Source organism: Alosa alosa, chromosome 12 (genome assembly GCF_017589495.1).
Source record: "Alosa alosa isolate M-15738 ecotype Scorff River chromosome 12, AALO_Geno_1.1, whole genome shotgun sequence".
Taxonomy (NCBI): domain Eukaryota; kingdom Metazoa; phylum Chordata; class Actinopteri; order Clupeiformes; family Clupeidae; genus Alosa; species Alosa alosa.
Window position 1 is genome coordinate 33,200,228 of NC_063200.1, and position 20,869 is coordinate 33,221,096.

Genomic DNA, 20,869 nt, shown 5'->3' on the forward strand with positions numbered 1-20,869 from the left:
CGGTTGCAGACTTTTCCCAGGATATGTCCTGGATTACACCATCTGTTGGTAACGAGAATGGCAAGCCATTTCTTCTTAACACACTTCTATGGGGCTCTGACAGCTCATATGTGACCCTGCCTGTGATAACCCAGCTTTTTATGTTACATATTTTTTTACATCAGATCATTCTACACAGTATACGGAATAGGCTGTGAAAATTTCTCAATGATATACCTAATATTGACTGAGTTGCCTGAGCCATTTCAAAGACTTGGAAAATTCCGAGCTCTGAATTTTAGGTCCAATTCCAATTCGAAAATAAGTAAGCAGTGGCGCTACATACGGTCAGACAGTGTCCAAACACCGAATTGTTTCAAGAGGTAGCATGCATGATACATCCTTAAAATAGTTGGTTAGATTCACAACAAGTTAATCTTCACGAAAAAAATCAGTTGTCCTGAAATGTCCGTTGTGATACGAAGCAATCCATTGAGAAATTCATATCCGGCTTAAGTCGCAACTTTCCTGCCATACATACGGAAGCAGTGGCGCTACATACGGTCAGTCAGTGTCCAAACACCAAATTATTTCAAGAGGTAGCATGCATGACAGGTCCTTAAAATAGGTTGGTTTGATTCACAACAAGTTAATCTTCAGTAAAAAAAAAATCAGTTCACCTGAAATGTCTGTTGTTATATCGCAAGAACCATAGGGCCTAGGATGAACTTTTTTTTTTGTATATTGGCCCCCACACACAAACACACACACACACACACACACACACACACACACACACACACACACACACACACACACATTCGCGCATTATGTGACGTGAAGCTGCGTGAAACTTTAGTACCACTTTCAGCCACTGTGCGTCGCTCTGCCACTGTACATCGCTCTGTCAGTAGCCTGCCCCTTCTGAAAAAGCAGGAGGCTACCCATAGGCCTAATTGTTGCCGAGAGGAATCCCAGCCTACAAATTCAATAACAAAATAAATCATGCATAATTAAAAATGACCTCGATTTAGGCTACTGGGGAATGGCATAAGGCTTGGCTACACAGTGGTTAACGAAAATCAAAATCTGCTTTTGATAGCCTACCGATGCCACTCCACAAAACAAAAAAATATCTTAATTTGCTGTCTACGTTATTGTTAGTGTTGGGGGTAACGCGTTACAAAGTACAATTCAAATTTCAGTGATTCGTTACAGTTACTGAATAACTGTAACATCCATTCCTGCGTTACTCTTGATATTTCTAATATATTGACTTATTGTTTCCATAGGCATGCAGTGATTGCTTATTGAAAATATAGATTAGCCTAGACACATTATTTCCTTGTAGATATATGCGCAGGATAGAGCACGCATTCTCTCCTTGCACCGCTCTCCCTGAAACAGGTTGGCTTCACGCAAATCAAAACAGTGTCTTGTGCAAGAACTGTTCATGCAGACTACAACTGGCGCTTAAAGCCTAAAGACCATGTTGAATTTTGCTACAATTTATTTCAAAACCGGATTACTCTGGAATGGCTACTGTAACTATACACGGGAATGCATTACACCTTTGTGTTCGGTAGGTCTGCTGTTTACTCTGATATATGGTTTGTCATGTGTTGCGAGTGTGTGACATATTCCAACGAGAGGAATGGATGTGGAGATGGGCGTAGAGAATAATTATTAAATCTCTTGAAAAGTTATTTTCCTCGCGAACCGTTTATCACAGCAAGTGGCTAGCACCGTTTAAAAGATGAGAAAAGGCTCTTTCATGTGACACGTGTGATGAGTACTTCTCGAGGAGTTCAACAGAGAAGAATGGGTGAATTTGGACTTCATGTATGCATATTGCAGTGTCAAAAAAGTGAAGCGCTGCGCCAGCTGCAGGGACACTGCGGCTCACTGATAGTTACTATAGGTCACTTCAAATCAGCGCGATTTATCCTTATAGGCTACTGCACATTACATGATCTGTCCGATACTCTTTCTTATTTTTAACCGTCAGGGCCTATACAAATTCCACAGTATCTGATTGTATATTTGGGGTATGCTAGCTCTTACCTGCCCCAGTGGTTTGTATGTGACTTGTCTGTTCTGAAAACCTATAATCCTTATGAAAAACAATTGGCCTATTTTAAGGAGCTCCTTGAACAAAATCTGCTGAAGTAGCCTAAAGCATGTCGGCTAATGATTCCTAAAACATACCAAACAAAGTCCATTCTGTGGCTATTGACATTTGGGTACTATCCTGTTAACTGTAACCCACCCTATGAAGCCTTTCCTGAAACATAGAAAATACTTTTTAATGAACCAGGGCGTATACATTTCTTCTATGGCTGCAAACGGGATTCACTCGCAGTTAACCAAATGTTTCTTTATTAGGGCAGGGCAGGCATATTTCTGGCTATTAAATTATTTCTAAACCAGTCTGCTAAAGTCTGTAGTGAATTCTGTGTAGGGTTTTTCAGGCTCCATTTCTTTTTACGAGACACCCTGCTCACAAGAGCCATCTGGCGGTTGTTTAGGATGTTGCAGCATCACTGGAGAAATACAAATTAAAGTTGCGTGATCCCGCGTGAGGTCACGGGCAAATCACGCCTGAAGCCGGCCAGTTTGAAGTAATGCCTACTGTACACACACACATAAACATACACACCATTTTTGCGATCTGTCAATTAATGGACGAGACGGAGGCAAAGGACTCCCCGACTCGCAGCAGCCTCTGCCGAGTCCACTAATTCCGTATAACGGGACACCTCGAAGGCCGCTATCCCAATTATCAGTTGCCACTATACGCAATAGTCATGCCTTTATAGCACTCAGAGGAAACAAGCGGTTCAGTTTAAAAAGAAGCCAACTTCAAACAGTTTGTTGAACAACTTACTTTGGCCCTAACTGTGATAACAGTGGGTAGTTAGCCTGTTCACAGTTGATTCCATTGTTACAAAGCCTACTTCCAGGCTCAACCGTCGTTTACTATGGTTGTTATAGTTACCAATCAATGCTCATTGATATGAAACAGTGATTAAACTTTTTTACCAGATCTATGTCATAGGTGTCCCATATCAGAAGTAATAGCCACCCACCAGTTAATCAGAAAAGATTATTTATTTTCTCCCGGTGATAAACACCATTGGTGAGGTGTTAAACATTACCACCTTTAACGTGGATTACTTTCTCTGATAACCAAACGTCAGTCCATAATCGAGTCCATTATCCTTCACATATTTCTTGAAAATGAATGAATCAATCTGTATTCTTTTTTGCTGGCTTGTTTTCAATTTAATTTGTATTACATTAAAAGGTTTTATATTTGAATTTGCATTTATTGTGTTCTGTTCTTGCTCTGTTCCTCAGATATGTGTTCAAACAGTGCTACTCAGCCCCCAAAGGAGAAAGGGGTGGAGGCCTTCCAGCTGACTGAGGAGCAGCAAAACCTGATCCAAGAGGACCAGCCCAATAAGAAGTTATGGGATGAAGTAATGGAGTTCCTCATCGAAGGGCCAGTATGTACTTCTTTCCTGATGCATATTTTTCATTCTCTGCTCGATATTTTATCTGTAGTTGTGTAGTATAGCTGCTTGGTGTTTTCATTTCATTCCTTTGTACACCCATTTACATTTTATTTATTTTTTCCCACCATCTCTTCCTCTTTTCCTCGTTTCTCACTAACTGTTTCTGTTCTATTTGTAGTAATAAGGTAGCATCACCCACATACTGTAGTTTTGAAACAAGTTGAGGACACCAAGGCTAATGCACGTTTACTCTTTATAGATTTGAGTTCAGTTTTTAATACTCTTCAGCAGGGTAGGAATTTCACGGCGGCCACGACGGCCATGGCCGTCGTAGCCCCTTGCGTTGGCCGTGACGCCCCTTTGAAAATCAGAGGTTTACAGGCCATGGTGGACTTGGTGCCCCCTTCTTTCAATATTCTGCTTTGCGTCCTACTAATAGTGATATATATTTAGCCTATGGCCTGTCAAAACAATCTTAGCATTCACAGCACAAATTACGCAGTGGAGAAAGTGACAGCGCAAGAAAGAAAGTGCGTCAAAATTCACCCATTCTTCTCAGTTGAATTACTCGCGAAGTAGCCTACTCATCACACAGACATCACTAGTATCACATGAAAGCGCTTTTCTCAGCTTTTAAACGGTGTTAGCCGCTAATTGCTGCGGTGAACGGTTCTTGCGAGAAAAGTAAATCTTTCAATTTAATCATAAATTCTACTGAAGGTTTTGCGTCCATCTCCCTACCCATTCATCTCGGTGGAATACTTCACGAACCCCTCGTTTAACACATGACAAACCATATATCAGAAAAAACAGCAGACCTTACCGAACACAAAAGTGTAAAGCAGTCCCCTGTACAGTTAGCCGTTTCAGAGTAATACCGTTTTGAATTTGCAGTAAATTTCAACATACATGGATGTCTCCAATTTGGGCTTTAAGTTTTACACTGTGTTTAAATTGTTCCACATTATTTCATAACGGGCCAAATACAAAATAAATATTACAAATGTCGCCTAGATATCGGTAAATCAGAGGACAGCTGACTGAGTTTGTGAAAGTAGCCTTAATGATCACAAACTGCTAAGCATGCATCTAGGCTGTTTGAGTTTCTTAAAGCTTAGCTGTGCTTAAATTGTTCAATACATGATTTCATGACAGGCCAAATATAAAATAAATGTTAAATATAGCCTAGATATCTGTAAATATTAGATGATCAGATGATTTACAGTTATATGTAATGTCATGTTTCATGTTTTTGTAATGTTTCATACAGTGATGCAAGTCTACTGCAGTGAATAGGCTAAATACAACTTTGATCATTTTTATAGCCTACTACTGTATAGTTAACTTTGGCCTTGGTGCCCTGACATGTGGCCTTTGTGCCCCCCACCAAATATGCCTAACTGAAGGCCAAGTGGCCTTGCCCCCAGAAAGGTGAAATTCCAAGCCTGCTCTTCAGGCTTATTTACTACTGGAGATACTGAAACAGATGAATGTAAGCTCTTTCATCATGAAATGGTATTGTTCCTTTTTAACTGACAGAGTTCAACAAGTTGATGCTTTACATAAACAAAACCAAACAATAATAACAAATAAAAGCATAGAAGGGCAATATAGTCAAAGAATAGTTCAAAAGGTAAAGATCATAATAAAAAGAAAACATAAAACACACAAGGTAAAATCATTTAAAAATAGAGAATGATTAAAAAGACAAAATAAAAGACAAGGTAGAATAATTTTCAAGACAGATTCAGAAATTATAACTCAGTGCAGTTAGCAGAAAACATGAGTCTAGATTTAAAACTGGCTACAGTTGGGGCCTTTTTAATGTCATCCGAAAGTTAGTACAAGAGGTAGTAAAAAGCTGATTTAGTTATCGCTTTCATGTGGCTGTTAAAATTTAGATCACTGTCAATTAATACACCAAGATTTTTGATAGAATCCTTTGCTTTCAACCATTTTGTGTCAAGGACAGTGGCAACCCTAAGTCTTTCCTCCTTTTTACCAAATATAATTACTATCATTACTTTTTTCTTTGTTCAGCTGAAGACAATTTTGAGACATCCAGTTGTTGATTTTTTCTATACACTGACACAGAGATTCAAGGGGACCATAGTCGTTTGGTGACCAAGCTAAGTAAATTTGTGTGTCATCTACATAGCTATGATATGAAATCAAATTATTTTGGATGATTTGTCCAAGTGGGAGCATATAGAGGTAGAATAATAGTGGCCCCAAGATCGGCCCCTGGGGAACACCACAGGTTAAGGACAGGTGTTGAGGTACAGTTTCCAATAAAAAATGGAAACTTATTTCTTGTAAATATGACAGGGCTCTACAGTGCGCCCATTTCACTCGCACATGCGAGTAAAAATGATGCCGTGCGAGTGCAAAAAAATATTTAGCCACACTGGTGCGAATGACTTCTAACCATGTCAATGTTTGTCTACAAAATACACCGCAACATCGAGAAACATTACTGGTGCAAACCATAGAATCACGTCGCGAATGCAGCATAAAACTACACCTCCATCAACGTTAGCAGTTTCGTTGTGACTCGCTAGTAGTCGCCTTCAAATCCAAGAGCCGCAGAAAAAGCGGAAAGTTAGACTAGACAGCCAAGATGCAAAGATTGAAGAAATTAGTTCTTCTATCTACCGAATTCATTGGATATAGGAGGAACAGGATGAGATTCTGAGAATGCAGTGAGAGAAGGAAAGGTAACCTAACATGCCTTTTAGCCCAGTTGACGTATTGGCTGCTATATGCAAAATATAGCTGTAGCGAACCGGCACAAAAGTAGCCTCCCGTAATACTCCCATTTTATTCAAAGGTAGAACGCTACTGACAACTCCAGGCTTCCACGCATGCTTGTTTGTTTACACCGAATACAAGCTGAAGTGCAAAACGAAAGTAGGCCTAACGTTTGCCTACTGTTAGCTGCAGTATAATGTTAGATTATGTGTAAGTTAAGTACAGAACTGACTGTGCGCCCAAATTTTTGTCTGTGCTCCTAAATATTTTAACTTGGGCGCACAAGTGCTCCTGAAAAAAAATGTTAGTGTAGAGCCCTGTATGATTTCAGCCAGTTAATAACTATGCCTGTAAATCCAACCCAGTGTTCTAGTCTGTGTAAGAAAATATTGTGATTAACAGTGTCAAATGCTGCACTAAGGTCCAGTAGCACTAGGACTGATAGAAGAACATGTCTAGTGACATGTGGCCATTTATGATTAATTGAAATACATTTCTTATACGGTTCCTTTAAATTTCAGCTGTATGTAGTCTGCCGTGTTAATACAGGTGCCACCAGACTTAAAACTAATTCAAAAGTACACTCAACTCAGTTCTCTAGAACATCTGTCCAGAACAGTTCACCGCTAGGTCTCTCATGCCTCCATATGGTTCTCTCGTGCTGCTGCTGCTGCTAGGCATACAGGCAAAATGCGGCAGCTCTTTTCCTCATCCGGTGAAGTTTTATAGAAAAGAAAGCTGCTGCTTTGTATCTTCTCCGACTTGACTGAATTTCACACTTTCCTCTCTTCTCGATGATTTGGATGCGACCCAGCACTCTTAAGTATTGACACACAGATATAATCTACTACTGCTAGTTTGTTGGTCATGCTGAATGTAGTAAACAAACAACGTGACAACAGCCGCATTTATTTTGCCTCATACTCACGCCTCCTGTCAAGCTAAACCTTGGCTCCGCCCTCACCTAACCCAGACTATTTATTCAGGTATGAACAAGACCTACCCGGGAAATGTCCATGCGTGAGGGTCATGTGTGAACACTCAAGTCCGTGTGAGATCCGGGCCCAAGGGCTCAATCAGGGCACTTGTTTCTCTTATGTCATCAAACAATACAAAACCACAAAACATTACAGAAGCATCACTGTATTTCTTACATCCATCTAAAAGTCTATGCAACTCACATAGCTAAATCTGTGCAAATAACTGAAATATGGTAGGCTACATAGCTGCCATTGTGAACATCAATTTGCCAAACCTGGTCAGGACCCAATCAGTGAATTTTTGTCTCTCTTATGTCATCTGACAATACAAAACCACAATGGTGTGTACATAGCTGTCATTGTGAATATTAAACTTTTAAACAAATGCTGCAAACCTTGTCAGGGCCCAGAAGGAAATGACAAAAGATTCTGCCTGTACAGCTGGCGGTAAGCTTCTTTATTACATTTCTCTCAATGAGTGAACGACCAGAAGTCAACCTCACCAAGTCAGATTGCACAGAAATCTTGTCAAAGAACAAAAACAATAACGATATTAACCGGTTACCATTATTTTAGATAAGCGATTCTGTTCCGGAACATATAAAAATGTAAAGTTTCTGGTTTCGTTTCTGTTCCTAGCAAAACATCAAACGTTTCTGGTTTTCGTTTTCGTTCCATGAACCGATTCAAATCCTTGAGTGGGAGACAAAAGGTGACACTCCTCTGCTGGACGATGAGAGCGATGCTTGAGCAGACTGCTGCTCTGACTTTTTTTGGGTTGAATAGTGGCCGTCTCGCTTCCCCCTAGCGCCTGTGAGCGGAAAAACCACCCTTGCAACTGTGGGCCGGCGGGCCGACGGCCTCAGTGTCAGGAAGTATAACGAGTGTAACGAATTGCTTTACTGCATTCAAATACAAATACACGCCAGGCACCGGCTAGAAAAAGGTAGCGATGGAGTTTCTCAGACATTCGTCATGACAGAGCCAGCGAAAAAGAAGCAAAAACCGAGAAAACAGTAAGAAATTGCCAATACTGCATAGTTTACCTTTAACAACATATATATATATATATTAAAATATAAGTTGCACCTGACTATAAGTCGCCAGCTGGTACTGTGTTTATACCAATTTACCAGCCAAACTATGAAAAAAAGTGTGACTTATAGTCCGGAAAATGCGTTAGTGAAATGGCATTTAGCTGCTCAACGTGCATTGGTGTCCAATTATAAGGATAAGAAAGAAAGATTTAGAAGGAATTTAATAAAAAGGTTGAGAGAAAAGGGGGGGGGTAAAGTGCAGTGTGTGTAAGTGCAGTATCGCAAGCCCATGTAATGTAGTTTAAAGAGTATTATGTGTGTTGAGGATGCGGATGGCCTGAGGAAAGAAACTCCTACTTAGTCTTTTTGTTTTAGCCATGTAATGTCTGCTTCAGTGGTTTAAACCATTGGTTCCCAAAGACTGGGTCGGTCGCAGGAGATTTTATTTGGGTCGCCAACATAGTCTAGTGACAATTTGTGTTGTGTAATAGGCCTAGCTTATACCTTCCAGTGGGCATCGCTATCAATTGACCACTTCAGTCGCGCATTACGAGGAGGCGTGAAGCTGCGTGAAGATTTAGTACCACTTTCAGCCACTGTGCGTCGCTCTGCCACTGTACATCGCTCTGCCTGCCGCCCCTTCTGAAAAAGCAGGAGACTTGGCGAGAGTAATCCCAGCCTACGAATTCAATAACAAAATAAATCATGCATAATTAAACATAACCTCCATTTAGGCTACTTGGGCATGGCTTAAGGCTTGACTACACGGTGGTAACGAAAATCGAAATCGAAATTTGCTGTCTACATTATTGTCAGTGTTGGGGGTAACGCAACTACGCAAATCAAAACAGTGGTGTGATAATTGAGCCAGTAGAGAAATAACTGTTCAGAATTAATCTGTAGCCTTGGGTAGGCTTCTGCAGAAAACAATGTTGTTGCCGATTTAATACTATCTGGCAACGTTTTTCCCCTTTTAGTCCGACCGACTTGCCGGTTGTAAACTTGCGTTAAGACCGACCGATTTTTTTTTTTTACTCTAAACAACCAATACAAATAAAATACTATTTATTTTAGTAGGCCTAAGTATTGTGAATATAAATTGCCTATATACAAACGTAGGCTCTCTTAAATAAAACCCTCTGCCGTTATCTCTACACCATTGGTTTACGCATGTCACACTATGGCCTACGCTTCGTTTCATTCACACAAACATCTCGACTCAACGCTTATTACTTGGCACGAAGCTCTGGAAGAACTGTGTCTAGATCTTTTCCCATTCTTTCTCCCCTCTAGTCTAATGGTGACCGTGTTGAAGAATTGAAATTGGTTGTGGTCTATTCAGCATTTCTCAAAATATGGGCTTAACCCAGATTCGAACTCTTGGACAGGGGACTGATAACGGCTGCGTAACTGAAACTGTCATCAGCCCGGCCTTAACGCGACTGCCACAGAATTGACGGCGTGGGTGAATAGGGATAAATAACAATAGAGTACACAACTGTTTCACCAGCACATTTAAATGACGACTAAAACCGTGCATAACTGGAGGTACACCTGTTATCTGAGCAGTCTGTATGTCCTCATTTTGCGAATGCGAGGACGATATGAGCCTGTTGCATTTTGTTAGATGTCCGAGTCACGCATAATGTTTGAAAACCACTGGCTCGTAATCACAATAATTTAACACACGACAGTTGGATACTTCATCATGTTCCCATGCCTACATTTTGGTGAGTAGCATAGAGATCGTTAAAACAATAAAGTATGGCTCTCCGTTTGGGACATCGAAAACTTGCTGACTTGCAAAGGCCTCGGTATAACACGTTATCTCCACTATCATCAGTCAATGCCTCCTTGATCAAAGTGGGGAATGAAAGAAAAAGTTTGAGAACCACTGGCTTAACAAGTTACCTGCAGTACAGAACACACAGAATATTGCAACAGAAAGTTGCCTTTATAATCAACTACTATTTGTTCCAACAGCATTCAAACAAAGCCTTAAAAGTGGAAAAAAAAAATATTCCATAAGAAGTAAAATAAAATACTGTTACTGTAGTAACTGTATCCCAAGCTTCAGCTCCCCACGTCTGTGACAGGCAGACGTGACACCGCTAAATTCTCAGCTTGTTTATACCCCACACTGAACGCGTAAGACCGCTAGGCCCATCACTGTGGGGTGCGGTAGCCTAGCCTACTCTCTGGGATTTAAGTCAAGCAATATAACCATACAAATGTTTCAAAATTAGTAATTTCGGCTTTGTCTGAACTGGCCATTGTAGGCTACGTATAAAAATAAACAAGTAGGCCTATTCTCTATCCAATGATATCGGCAAATGTTTGTTTTCCAAAGTAAGAATTTCACTTCATGCACCTTCGACAATGAATAGCTCATTACACTTATGTTACTGTTGAACGTAGGCCTAAATGGTATCATTACAAACATTATTCTGTGTCCTAAAAACTGGCATTTTATGGCATTGTGTCATGTAAGGTTGCAAAATCTAGAGAAATGTGTGAGGTGGTCAGCGGGGGACAATTGAGACACACATTGGATTGTGTTATTACTTGAACATTCCACACTATCCACAGCTGTGGTATCGGGGGCAGGAGGATTACTGTTAGCAGGCTTTATATAAAATTCTTCAACAGAAGGCCTGCCTCGAATGCAGGCTTGCCCAAAATAAAGGCCTGTGGTTTGCGCAGCCTACAGTAAGTAGGTTAAATAACAGACCCGCCACAATGTCCGGTATGATGATTTTTTACGAGCAAGATGTCTTTGGTGCCCTGCATGTTCTTAAATAACAATGATCATCAGTAGCCTAATATTCGATTAATGATATACCATTATTTTGTGTAAATGGGCTATGCATTGGGTTAGACACCAGGGGCCATATTCACAAAGCCTTTTATCTAGGAGTAGGCTACTCCTAAATAGCAATAAAAGATTTTAGCTTAGTTTATCTTAGTTAAGTTATTAAGTTATTCACAAAGCCTTTCAGACCTACTCTTAGTAAGGGAAAATGACAACTCCTGAACAGATTCTGGAGCTGAGTGCTCTAGAATCTTTGACTAAGAGTGAGTGAGTCTTAAATTGCTATGGATGACGTTATTACTCATGCACGAGCTTGACTGAAGTGACCACCTTGATTGGCTGATGATTGTAACGCTGAATGATTCCAAACACCTCCCTTACGATGAGTGGCAGGTGACAGGTCTGAGAATCGTCGCTACACAAGGACGGAAGATGATAAATAACTGAATAAAAGGCCTAGCCTAAATGAATCAAGAGTAAGGCTAAAACAAATAGCCTAGTAGCCTAATGAAACATATGGATTGATGTAGTATCTTTGTAACATTATTAAATTAGCCTAATCTGTTATGCCTATGCCTACGTTTGCAAAAGAGAACATTTTAATTTGATTCACAATAATGTTACATTTAATTTACATGTTGACAATGAGTAGCCTAGTTTTGGTTGTTGTTGGTGGCGTTATTGCATGTTAGTTATGCCTACAATGCAAAATTGCTTCATCACGATTGGAAGCTCCTGTAGCCGCATAGGATTTCAAAACAGGCAAAATGCCACAAAACCGGTTTGTGAATAGGTCTGGGAATAGAGTCGACTTCTTTTAAGCTGTCACAGCTGGTGGGAAGGTATGATTTCTTGGGGGCAGGGCCGGATTAACTGGGCACAAATGTCTGATGGCCCCCCCTGCCCCCCAGTCAACTTGAATCGATCAGTTAATAGGCCTATATCGTGAAGATTTTTCTTGCCATCTAAGGCACGGGCGCATCTGTGAGGCCAAGCCTCACCAAGTAGCCCGTTTGTTTACAACTAACATTACATTTAATTAAACTGCTTATAGGCTATGCCGAAATAGTTTTCAACATTTTGAATATTAGTGTCGGGTGAATTAGGAAATGTTCTCAAAGTAGCCTTATGGCTGAAAGCTGCTTGGGATCCCCCCCCTGTCAAGCAATATAACCATACAAACGCGCGCACTCATTGTTTCAAAAGGAGTAGCCTAATTTTGGCTTTGTCAGAACTGAACTGTGGACGACACGGCACGGTATGCCCAATGAACGCAACGCAACACAACACAGACCCCACTTCTCTCGCGTCAGTCACTGACATGAACGAAACACAGAACCTGCTTCTCTCACGGCAGTCACTGACAGTAGCCTAGAATAAATGCATGGGAAAAAAAATTTCCCCATGACAGACATCGTAAAACACTGAAAGTTAATATTTTGTCACTATAACATACAGCTGTCCTTTGTCAAATGTGTTATGTTCCAAGTAGCCAGTGCGTAATTCTGCTTCATAAAGTTGAACAAATTTGCTTATTTCACAGAAAAATATAAATAGCCAGTTAGGGTCTACAGTGCAGAGTTGGTAAGTTATAGGCCAACTTGGAGTGAACATACAAACAGGGGAAATTCTTTCTCTAGTAGCGGAGTAGCCTCAGGTGCGCACGTAGACATAAGGCCGAACATGCAAGCCAATGAATCGTGCTCTCACCACAATCACGCCGTTAAACTTAAATAGGTTAACATCACTGTAAGTTCGCCTTCAAGCAAGGAAAACGATGATTTGAACACATCTGTTTCGTTGGAAGGGCAATGGGTAGCAACAGGGCAACACAGAGACAGCCCCGATGGCAGGGCTGTTGTGAGAGTATTAAAATATGTGATATTCTACGGGAAAACATTAAAATGGCAAGACAGCGGGGGGAAGTTAAAATACGTGAGAAACACAGAAAAAGTTGGCATGCATTGTTTCGGTCCCCATGCACAGGGATTATTTGTCATATTATTAATCACATACGATTATTTGTGCTCACGGGAAAGATTGATTTAAGAACGTTATCACAGTGTGTGGCTGTGGCGCAAAGCAGCGCGGGCGGAAGACAGCGACAATTGACAGGGGAGGGTCATGTCTTTTTTAACAATTCTGTCGGAGGGTCATTGAACAATTTCTAGCAGGCAAGGGAGGGTCATGCTACTTTTGACTGAAGCACTCAAAATTCCTCCGGTGGCCCCTTCAATAAATAACAAACAGTCCCTAGATTGCTGCTGGGCTATATGTCTTGGTTCATGTCTGTTAACAACTCATTGCCGTCAAATGCGTAGCCTATCTCGCGGTTTCATCCATTACAAACAAACATGCAATGTGAACGTCTGGGATTGGGAAGAGCACTAAATGCTCTACTGAATAAGCACGAAGTCAAACCTTTAAATGAAAAACACTCTTTAATAATCAAAAAAGTAAACCGCTAATGAAGTAAACTTGTGACCATCAAAAATCGTTTATCACCTGTAACTCCGTGATAACAGGACGTAACAGGAAGGCATTTGGCTGAGGAACGGAGGTTAATATGCTCTATATTTTGTCCAAATGATGTCTGTCTATCATCGTTGCACTCGGAGAAAACCAGAATGTTTAATTTGTTCTGCGTTTCTTCTACGGCTGCAAACGGGATTCACTCACAGTTAACCAAATATTTCTTTATTAGGGCAGGGCAGGCATATTTCTAGCTATTAAATTATTTCTAAACCAGTCTGCTAAAGTCTGTAGTGAAGTCTGTGTAGGGTTTTCCAGGCTCCATTTCTTTTTACGAGACACCCTGCTCACTTGAGCCATCTACCGGTTGTTTGGGTTGTTGCAGTGTCTCACTGGAAAAATACAAATTAAAGTCGTGTGATACCGTGTGATCCCGCTTAGGAAAGCTAACAGCTTTCTATTAGCATTTAATGCATTTAGAATAGCTCTGAAACTGAGGGGCGAACACATCACACAGGGGACGCCAGAGCGTGGATATCTCACTCACAAAATGAAACAATATTTCTGTCGGGCGCATACCATGGACCTCACAGTTGCAAAATGCAGAGGGACATGAATCAGCCTATATTTGCATGAACAATACAAGGATACAAGGAAGTTTATTGTCACATGCATATAGTTACTGGAAGTAAGAAATGCAGTGAAATTATGTCTGGTGTCAGCCTATTTGTGCATTAATGGGGGGGGGGGGGTAAAAAGTGCAGTAAGTGGCAAGGGCTGCATAAAAAAGGTGGGGGAGGATTGGGATTGGGTGGGGGGCACCAACAAGGAGCACCCAAGAGCAACAATAACGGACAACAGCTCTTCAACTTGGCCCGTTAAAATCTAAAAAGTATCATTTTAAATCGTAAAAAAAAAACATGCTAAGCAGACATCCATAGAAGTTAATAGCAGTCTCCTCACATTCATTCTTATTTCGGATTTAAAACGCACAACAGTGCATTAGATTAAGCTATAATTTAAATGGACATGTAAGCTCTATTTTCCTCTTTCCATCTCACAAACTTTAGCTAGAATATCCCCAAACTCTCGGATGTACATTAAAATTGATCTTTTTCGGTAGGCTAGTCATTTCCAACTTCCCAAGCTGACCGATGCTCAAAATGCAACACCACCGTGTTCAAAGCAGGATGAGGACAACCTGAGGTTGTGTGTGTGTACAAAACTGAGCTAGAATTTAACAGCTTTGAACATGTTTAACATTGTTTCAAGAGTGTAATTAAGATTGCAGAATCTCATTGGAAAACTGAGGAGTCGGTGCATCACCAAACCCTATAATAGTAGTGGGCCAAACCTAGTAGCCACTAGATATCTATCCAACCACTTAGATATGGCACTGTAGAATGGTTATAGAAAAGTTTGAGTACCGACATTTTGGGCAATATTGGTAGTTGCATGTTAGATCTGAAGTGAATTGGGTCGCGATTGTCATTTTTTAAAAAGTGGGTCCCCAGAAAAAAAGTTTGGGAAACACTGGTTTAAACAGTCCATTGTCAGGGTGTGAAATGTCTTTCAAATGTCTTTCTTGTTCGTACTCTTCTGGTATGTCCTGCAGAGTAGGGAGAGGTGATCTGACTCTCTGTAGCGTCACAGGCTGTACAGTTCCCATACCAGGTGATGATGCCACCTGTTAGAACACGCCACTGCTGAAGAGTAGAAGGCCTTCGAAATGTATATTGACACTTTGAATTTCCTCAACTATTGTAGGAAGTAAAGTCTTTGCCTGGATTTCTCCAGAGTGTACTGGAGTTAATTTTATACGGGCATAAAGGCTTCTCAATGGAACCAGACCAAACCGGACCAGTCCAGACCAAATTTCCTGACCACAAATTTTGATAAATTGGGGCTGGCTACCAGGCTAACTTTTATCCAAAGTGACTTAAAATGAGGAATAACATTTAACCTACAGTGTAATAAAGCACCTTAGTGTAACAATAAATACTTTACAGTACAAACAGAGGATAATAGTGCAGAGTTGTAAGTAAAGCTAAGGGATGTATTCAAGAGAGACAGTAGTAGAGAGAGAAGTGGATGTTCAGTGTTTGGTTAGGCGTGTTAGGAGAGGAGGTACTCTCAGGAAGAGCTAGGTCTTCAAAGATGAAGGCAGCCCCTCTCTTCAAGATTATCTTTGCCATCATGCTTTTGTCTTGAATTTGTCATGTCATAAAGTGTTTGTCAATGTTTCAAGTGTTTGTCAATGTTTCTATGATGATGCACAAGTAGACATATGTCTTGTACCCTTCAGAGCTTTCTGAAAAAGGTGGAGCAGATCTTCATGTGTGTGTGCTGCCAGGAGCTTGCCTACCAGCCCATCACTACTACATGTCTGCACAATGTTTGTAAGGTAGGTGTGTGGATTTCTAGGTAGCTGTCGTTTTGGTCACGTGTACACCATTTTTTATTATTAGTGGGTTTGATCCAGCAAGACCACTATTGTTCTTCTTAAGTTTACTTTATTTATTAATTAGTGGGTTTGATCCAGCAAGCCCACTATTGTTCTTCTTAAGTTTTCTTATTATAAGTGGGTTTGATCCAGCAAGCCCACTATTGTTCTTCTTAAGTTTTCTTCTTATTATTAGTGGGTTTGATCCAGCAAGACCACAGCATTCGCCATTCTTCTTAAGTTTACTTTATTTATTATTCCTTTTCACCCACTTTTTGTACCGACTACTGCTCCTAGACCGTTTGAGCTATCGACGCGGTTCAAACTCCAAAAATTCAGGCCCGAACCGGTGTAGGGAGCTTGTTACTTTTGTGTCGCTGGCCCTTGTCGTTTTCGCGTTATTCCCGTTTTTCGTCGTTTTTGGGCCCCATTGAAATGAATGGCAGAATGTTCAGGATTTGAATTTGGATTATGACATCACAGCTCTAACGGCTTAAGCTTGCACCTGGCAGAGGGTCTGTCTGAAGCCCAGTTCAATGCCTTGCCAGCACCAGTTGTAAAGGTCATGTAAAGCCAATCCATGTTTATACAGGTCATTAAAAAATATATATATACATTATCCAAATCCATTCAGCCCAGTTCAATGCCTTGCCAGCACCAAGTGTAAAGGTCATGTAAAAAAAGATGGCAGAGCGCGAAGCCATCTTTTTTTAAAGTGAATCCATGTTCATACAGGTCATTTAAAAAATAAAAAAAACTTTTTCCCAGTCCATTCAGCCCAGTTCAATGCCCGGCTAGCTCCATTCAAACTTAGTCATGTATACAGTTGTAAAGATTATAACATTGAGAAACACACATTCATACAGATATTATGCACATCCACGCAACACTGTTACTCATCATTGCCCGGCAAGAAGTCCACAATCAATTCAATTGTCTTGCCACGATCTGTGGAGCTTACAGACAACGTTAAATTACAATAGGTTCTGTATGCTATTTAAAGCCGACCTAACGATGAGTCCCTTCATGACGGTGTGTTGTAATGCATTCTGGGTGCTGTGCTGTGATTCGACGGCTCGTCACCTGACCCACCAAACAATGATGCTTGAACTAAACGTAGAGTAAAAATAAATCGCTACCAAGGCTCCAAATAGCAACACACTTACACCGTATTATAATGAGGGTATCTACATGTAAACCGAAGCATTGAGAACTGTGAAAGTCTACAGGCGGTTTATTTAAAAAGAAAAACAGTACCGTTCACGTCTCGTTCACATATACAGACGGGCGCCATCTTGGGAAAACAGAACTCTCTGGGATGTGGCGTAAATCTTGCGTGAAACCTTGTTGCCGGAACAGCAACGTCAACGATAAGTTAGGCTAACGTAAACGTTAGCTATTTGCTGTTGTCATATGCTTTACGTGATGGCCATTCATCACACTGTTTGCCTTACTTTAGCTCTCAGTAAGTTACAGTTTATTATAGTCATCACACTGTTTGCCTTACCTTAGCTCTCAGTAAGTTACAGTTTATTATAGTCATGTGATTTACATAAAGTAGTAAACAACAGTAATGTTAAACGTGTCAACAAGTTAGATTCTACCCCACAAGCCACAATGGGGAACGTTCAAGTAAGCGCACATATACAAACCAGAGCCCGTCTACGAATTATTAGACATTCTCTGTACAAACCTATTAATGTTAGCTAACATGCTAAGCATTGAAAATGAATGTGTTAGCAATAGCCACTGCTTTTTTTGAGCTGACAAGCGTTAAAAATGCGTGGAAATGCGTTAAAAACGTAATCAGCCAAATTGACTCACTTCTTAAGACCCTTGGTATGGTGTTACAACGATGTGGAGTCGAAATGTAAATTGTTAGTATGGTTTTAATGTGTAAACACACCAACCACGATTTTGCAATGAAGTGAATGGAGTCACTTTAGGTACTACTTTCACGAGGTCTGTAATTCTGTCAAAATTTATCTTATCTTTGAACAGATGGATGGAACAGATCTTGGATGAGGCCGAGTTCCATGCCTCTGATCAAACCCACTCTTGCAGTTCCTCGGAACCGCAAATCTAGTTATTATTAGGAGTTAAGCTAGTTCTCTCCAGTTCAGCAGTAGGCCTATAAACACATCCTAAACAAGGCCTATTATCACATCACTAGTCCTTTGGTGTGTTTTTGCTATTGAATGTATCAATCTAAGTTCCAGTAGATACACTAGACATTTTGTTAACATGAAGAAAATACTTGGCCAAAATATGTAAAATGTGTCTTTTTCTGTCTTTTTGCTCTCTCTCCTGATTCAGAGCTGTCTTCAAAGGTCATTCCGTGCTGAGGTGTATAGCTGCCCTGCTTGTCGCCATGACCTGGGAAAGGATTATGTTATGATACTTAACAAGACACTACAGCAGCTTCTTGATCAGTTCTTCCCTGGATACAGCAAGGGCCGATGAGCCTGTCCCTTAATAGACGTAGACAAATCATAGAGCAGAACATTGTCTCTCCCCCCAGCTCTCATTCACACACAGACAGGCACACAGGCACACATACTTGCCCTGGATCACAAACCAGCTAGACACTGTCTCCTCAGCCGTGACACAAGGATTTTTCTAGCTCTATCAGACTCTCCTTGCCTTCCCTACCTCTTCATGTCTTTGAATACCAGTCTGAAGATCACAATAGTCAAGCAACCCAGGTTAATACTAGTGTTCATTTTGGACAGATAAACATCTTCGTATGGTTTATCACTAAAATAGCATCATCCTATAATGATTTTTTCCTAAATTGGGCATGATGTATTGCAAGAATGGGATCAGAATTCGACATGCCAGGATGGTTAACATTGGGAATATTAATATACAGTATCCCACATTGGGCATGTTTATAAGGGAGTCACCAGTATCTAACCAGTTCAGTTAGAATTGTCAGTGCTGAATTTCAGCTTTTAATATCTGACTGTGGGTAAATTAGTTATTTTCAGTTATGTTAATCATTTGCAACCTTTGGAAATATGTTTTTGTAATTTCAATGAAACACCAACTTAATCTCCTAGAAGTGCAAAAGAACTGCTTAATGGTTACTGGTGTTTAGAAGAGTGCATAAAATATCATGAATATACAGATTTTGTTTTCTACCCAGAGTGATCAGGACAAAGGTTACCTTGTGCTATCTTAAAACTGAGGACTATTTAGTTTTCACACCAATATCATCCTCTGAATTCAGAGTTTCTTGTCCATCCAAAGTGCTTAACTTGCTAATTGAGTCTGTGTCTCCTTAAATGTTCTCTACTCTTGTTTGTTTATTTTTGTGGTGATGCTTTTTTTCTTTATTACAGTATCAGACTTTAATTGCAATGCAAATGCACATGTTTGAATAAGCATATTGTCTCAAGTAAATTGTGATGTGCAGCCTACCTTCTCATGTGGCATTTGCTCCTCTCTGCTCCAAACTGACTGCGAACTTCCTCCTCTCCATTGCGTTTCCCCTGTCTTTACAGTGACAGCAGTACTAACCTTTTAGACGTCATGTGGTTGCATTGCCTCTGCTATTGGCATTAGTGTTATTTGTTATGTTTGTTTTAATTGCACTTACTTAAGAGAAGAGATTTTCAAAAGAAGACAGTGTAATGTCTAGTTTATGCTGAGCAATGTCATTTTTATTATTTAGTTTCCTATCCTATTTTGATCATTAGCTCTTTTTACATGGTTACTTTTACCTGCTGCCAGGTCAGGTTGAACAGTTACATTGCTTCATATTGTGATTGAACATTTTATACATGGTATAATACTTTATGTACCTATTAAATATTTTGATTCCTGAAAAAAAAATCCATCTCCACAGATGTGAGTGATACATTATTGTTCTAGTTGACATTTGGATGTATTAAAGTGCAGTTTTTCCAATTAATTATTTTTTACAGCTGATTTCTTATAGCCCATATAATTGTGTGTGTGTGTGTGTGTGTGTGTGTGTGTGCGCGTGTGTGTGTGCATGCGCGTGTGTGTTTTCAGAATTGAAACAACAACAAAGGGAGTGTTATTAAGATTAGGAATCTCTTTCTGTGCAACGATGACATTTGGTCTACAAATATGTTTTTATTTGTTTGTTTGTTTTTGTTAAGTTTGGTCATGACATAGGAAGACTGTTTTAATTTACCTTAAAGACTTGAAAAGTCCTGGTGAAGAAACAATATGAAGTTTGCTTTTTAATCTTATCTGGGGCTCTTAAAAATTGCACAGTAATAACAATACACCCATAAGTAATCTAATCCCTCTCTTGAACATGTTGCTTTAAAGGTGCTCTAAGCGATGCAACATGTTTTTTAGGCTAAAACATTTTTTGTCATATACAGCAAAAATCTCCTCACTATCCACTAGCTGCCTGTCCCCTGAAAACACTCTAAAAAAAACGCGGATCTGTAGCCAGCCCAGGCTTCGCAAACGGCAGCAACTCATGCAACCTGCACCACAAAACATAACAAACAGTGTTCCAGCCAATAACCTATGAGATGCTCGTTTAGAAGAGTTTCAATTGAACGGGAGGGAGGTGGAGAGAGTAGTGAGCTAGCTCTCTGTTTTGTTTGAACGTCAACAGAAGTGACGTTGCCCAATATTGCTTATAGCACCTTTAATGATTAAAGATGTTTGACTGGTCTGCAGCAAGAAGTCGCAATACTGCATTTGTAGTGACCAGACCCAGAACAATTCTATATAATCTGTAGAAAGCCTTGCTGTTAAGGATAGCTGAAAGACACTTCTCTTCAAAGCTAAGCTTTATCATCACTTTGTTATATTAGCAGATGCTTTTGTCAAAAACAATGTACATTATATCTGAACCAAGAACCAAATGGAACACACCAGAGAGGTAG

General features: G+C 40.2%; 1 protein-coding gene across 1 annotated transcript in view; it reads left to right on the forward strand.

Annotated features, from left to right (window-relative positions):
* Positions 1–19,908, forward strand: part of LOC125304162 (E3 ubiquitin-protein ligase UHRF2-like) — a 149,349-nt gene extending 129,441 nt beyond the window's left edge. The window contains exons 14-16 of the mRNA XM_048258228.1: positions 3,340–3,488; positions 15,855–15,953; positions 18,309–19,908. Coding sequence (XP_048114185.1) covers positions 3,340–3,488; positions 15,855–15,953; positions 18,309–18,455 — 395 coding nt within the window. The 3' untranslated portion in view covers positions 18,456–19,908. The remainder of the gene's footprint in view (positions 1–3,339; positions 3,489–15,854; positions 15,954–18,308) is intronic.
* The last annotated feature ends 961 nt before the right edge of the window (positions 19,909–20,869 follow it).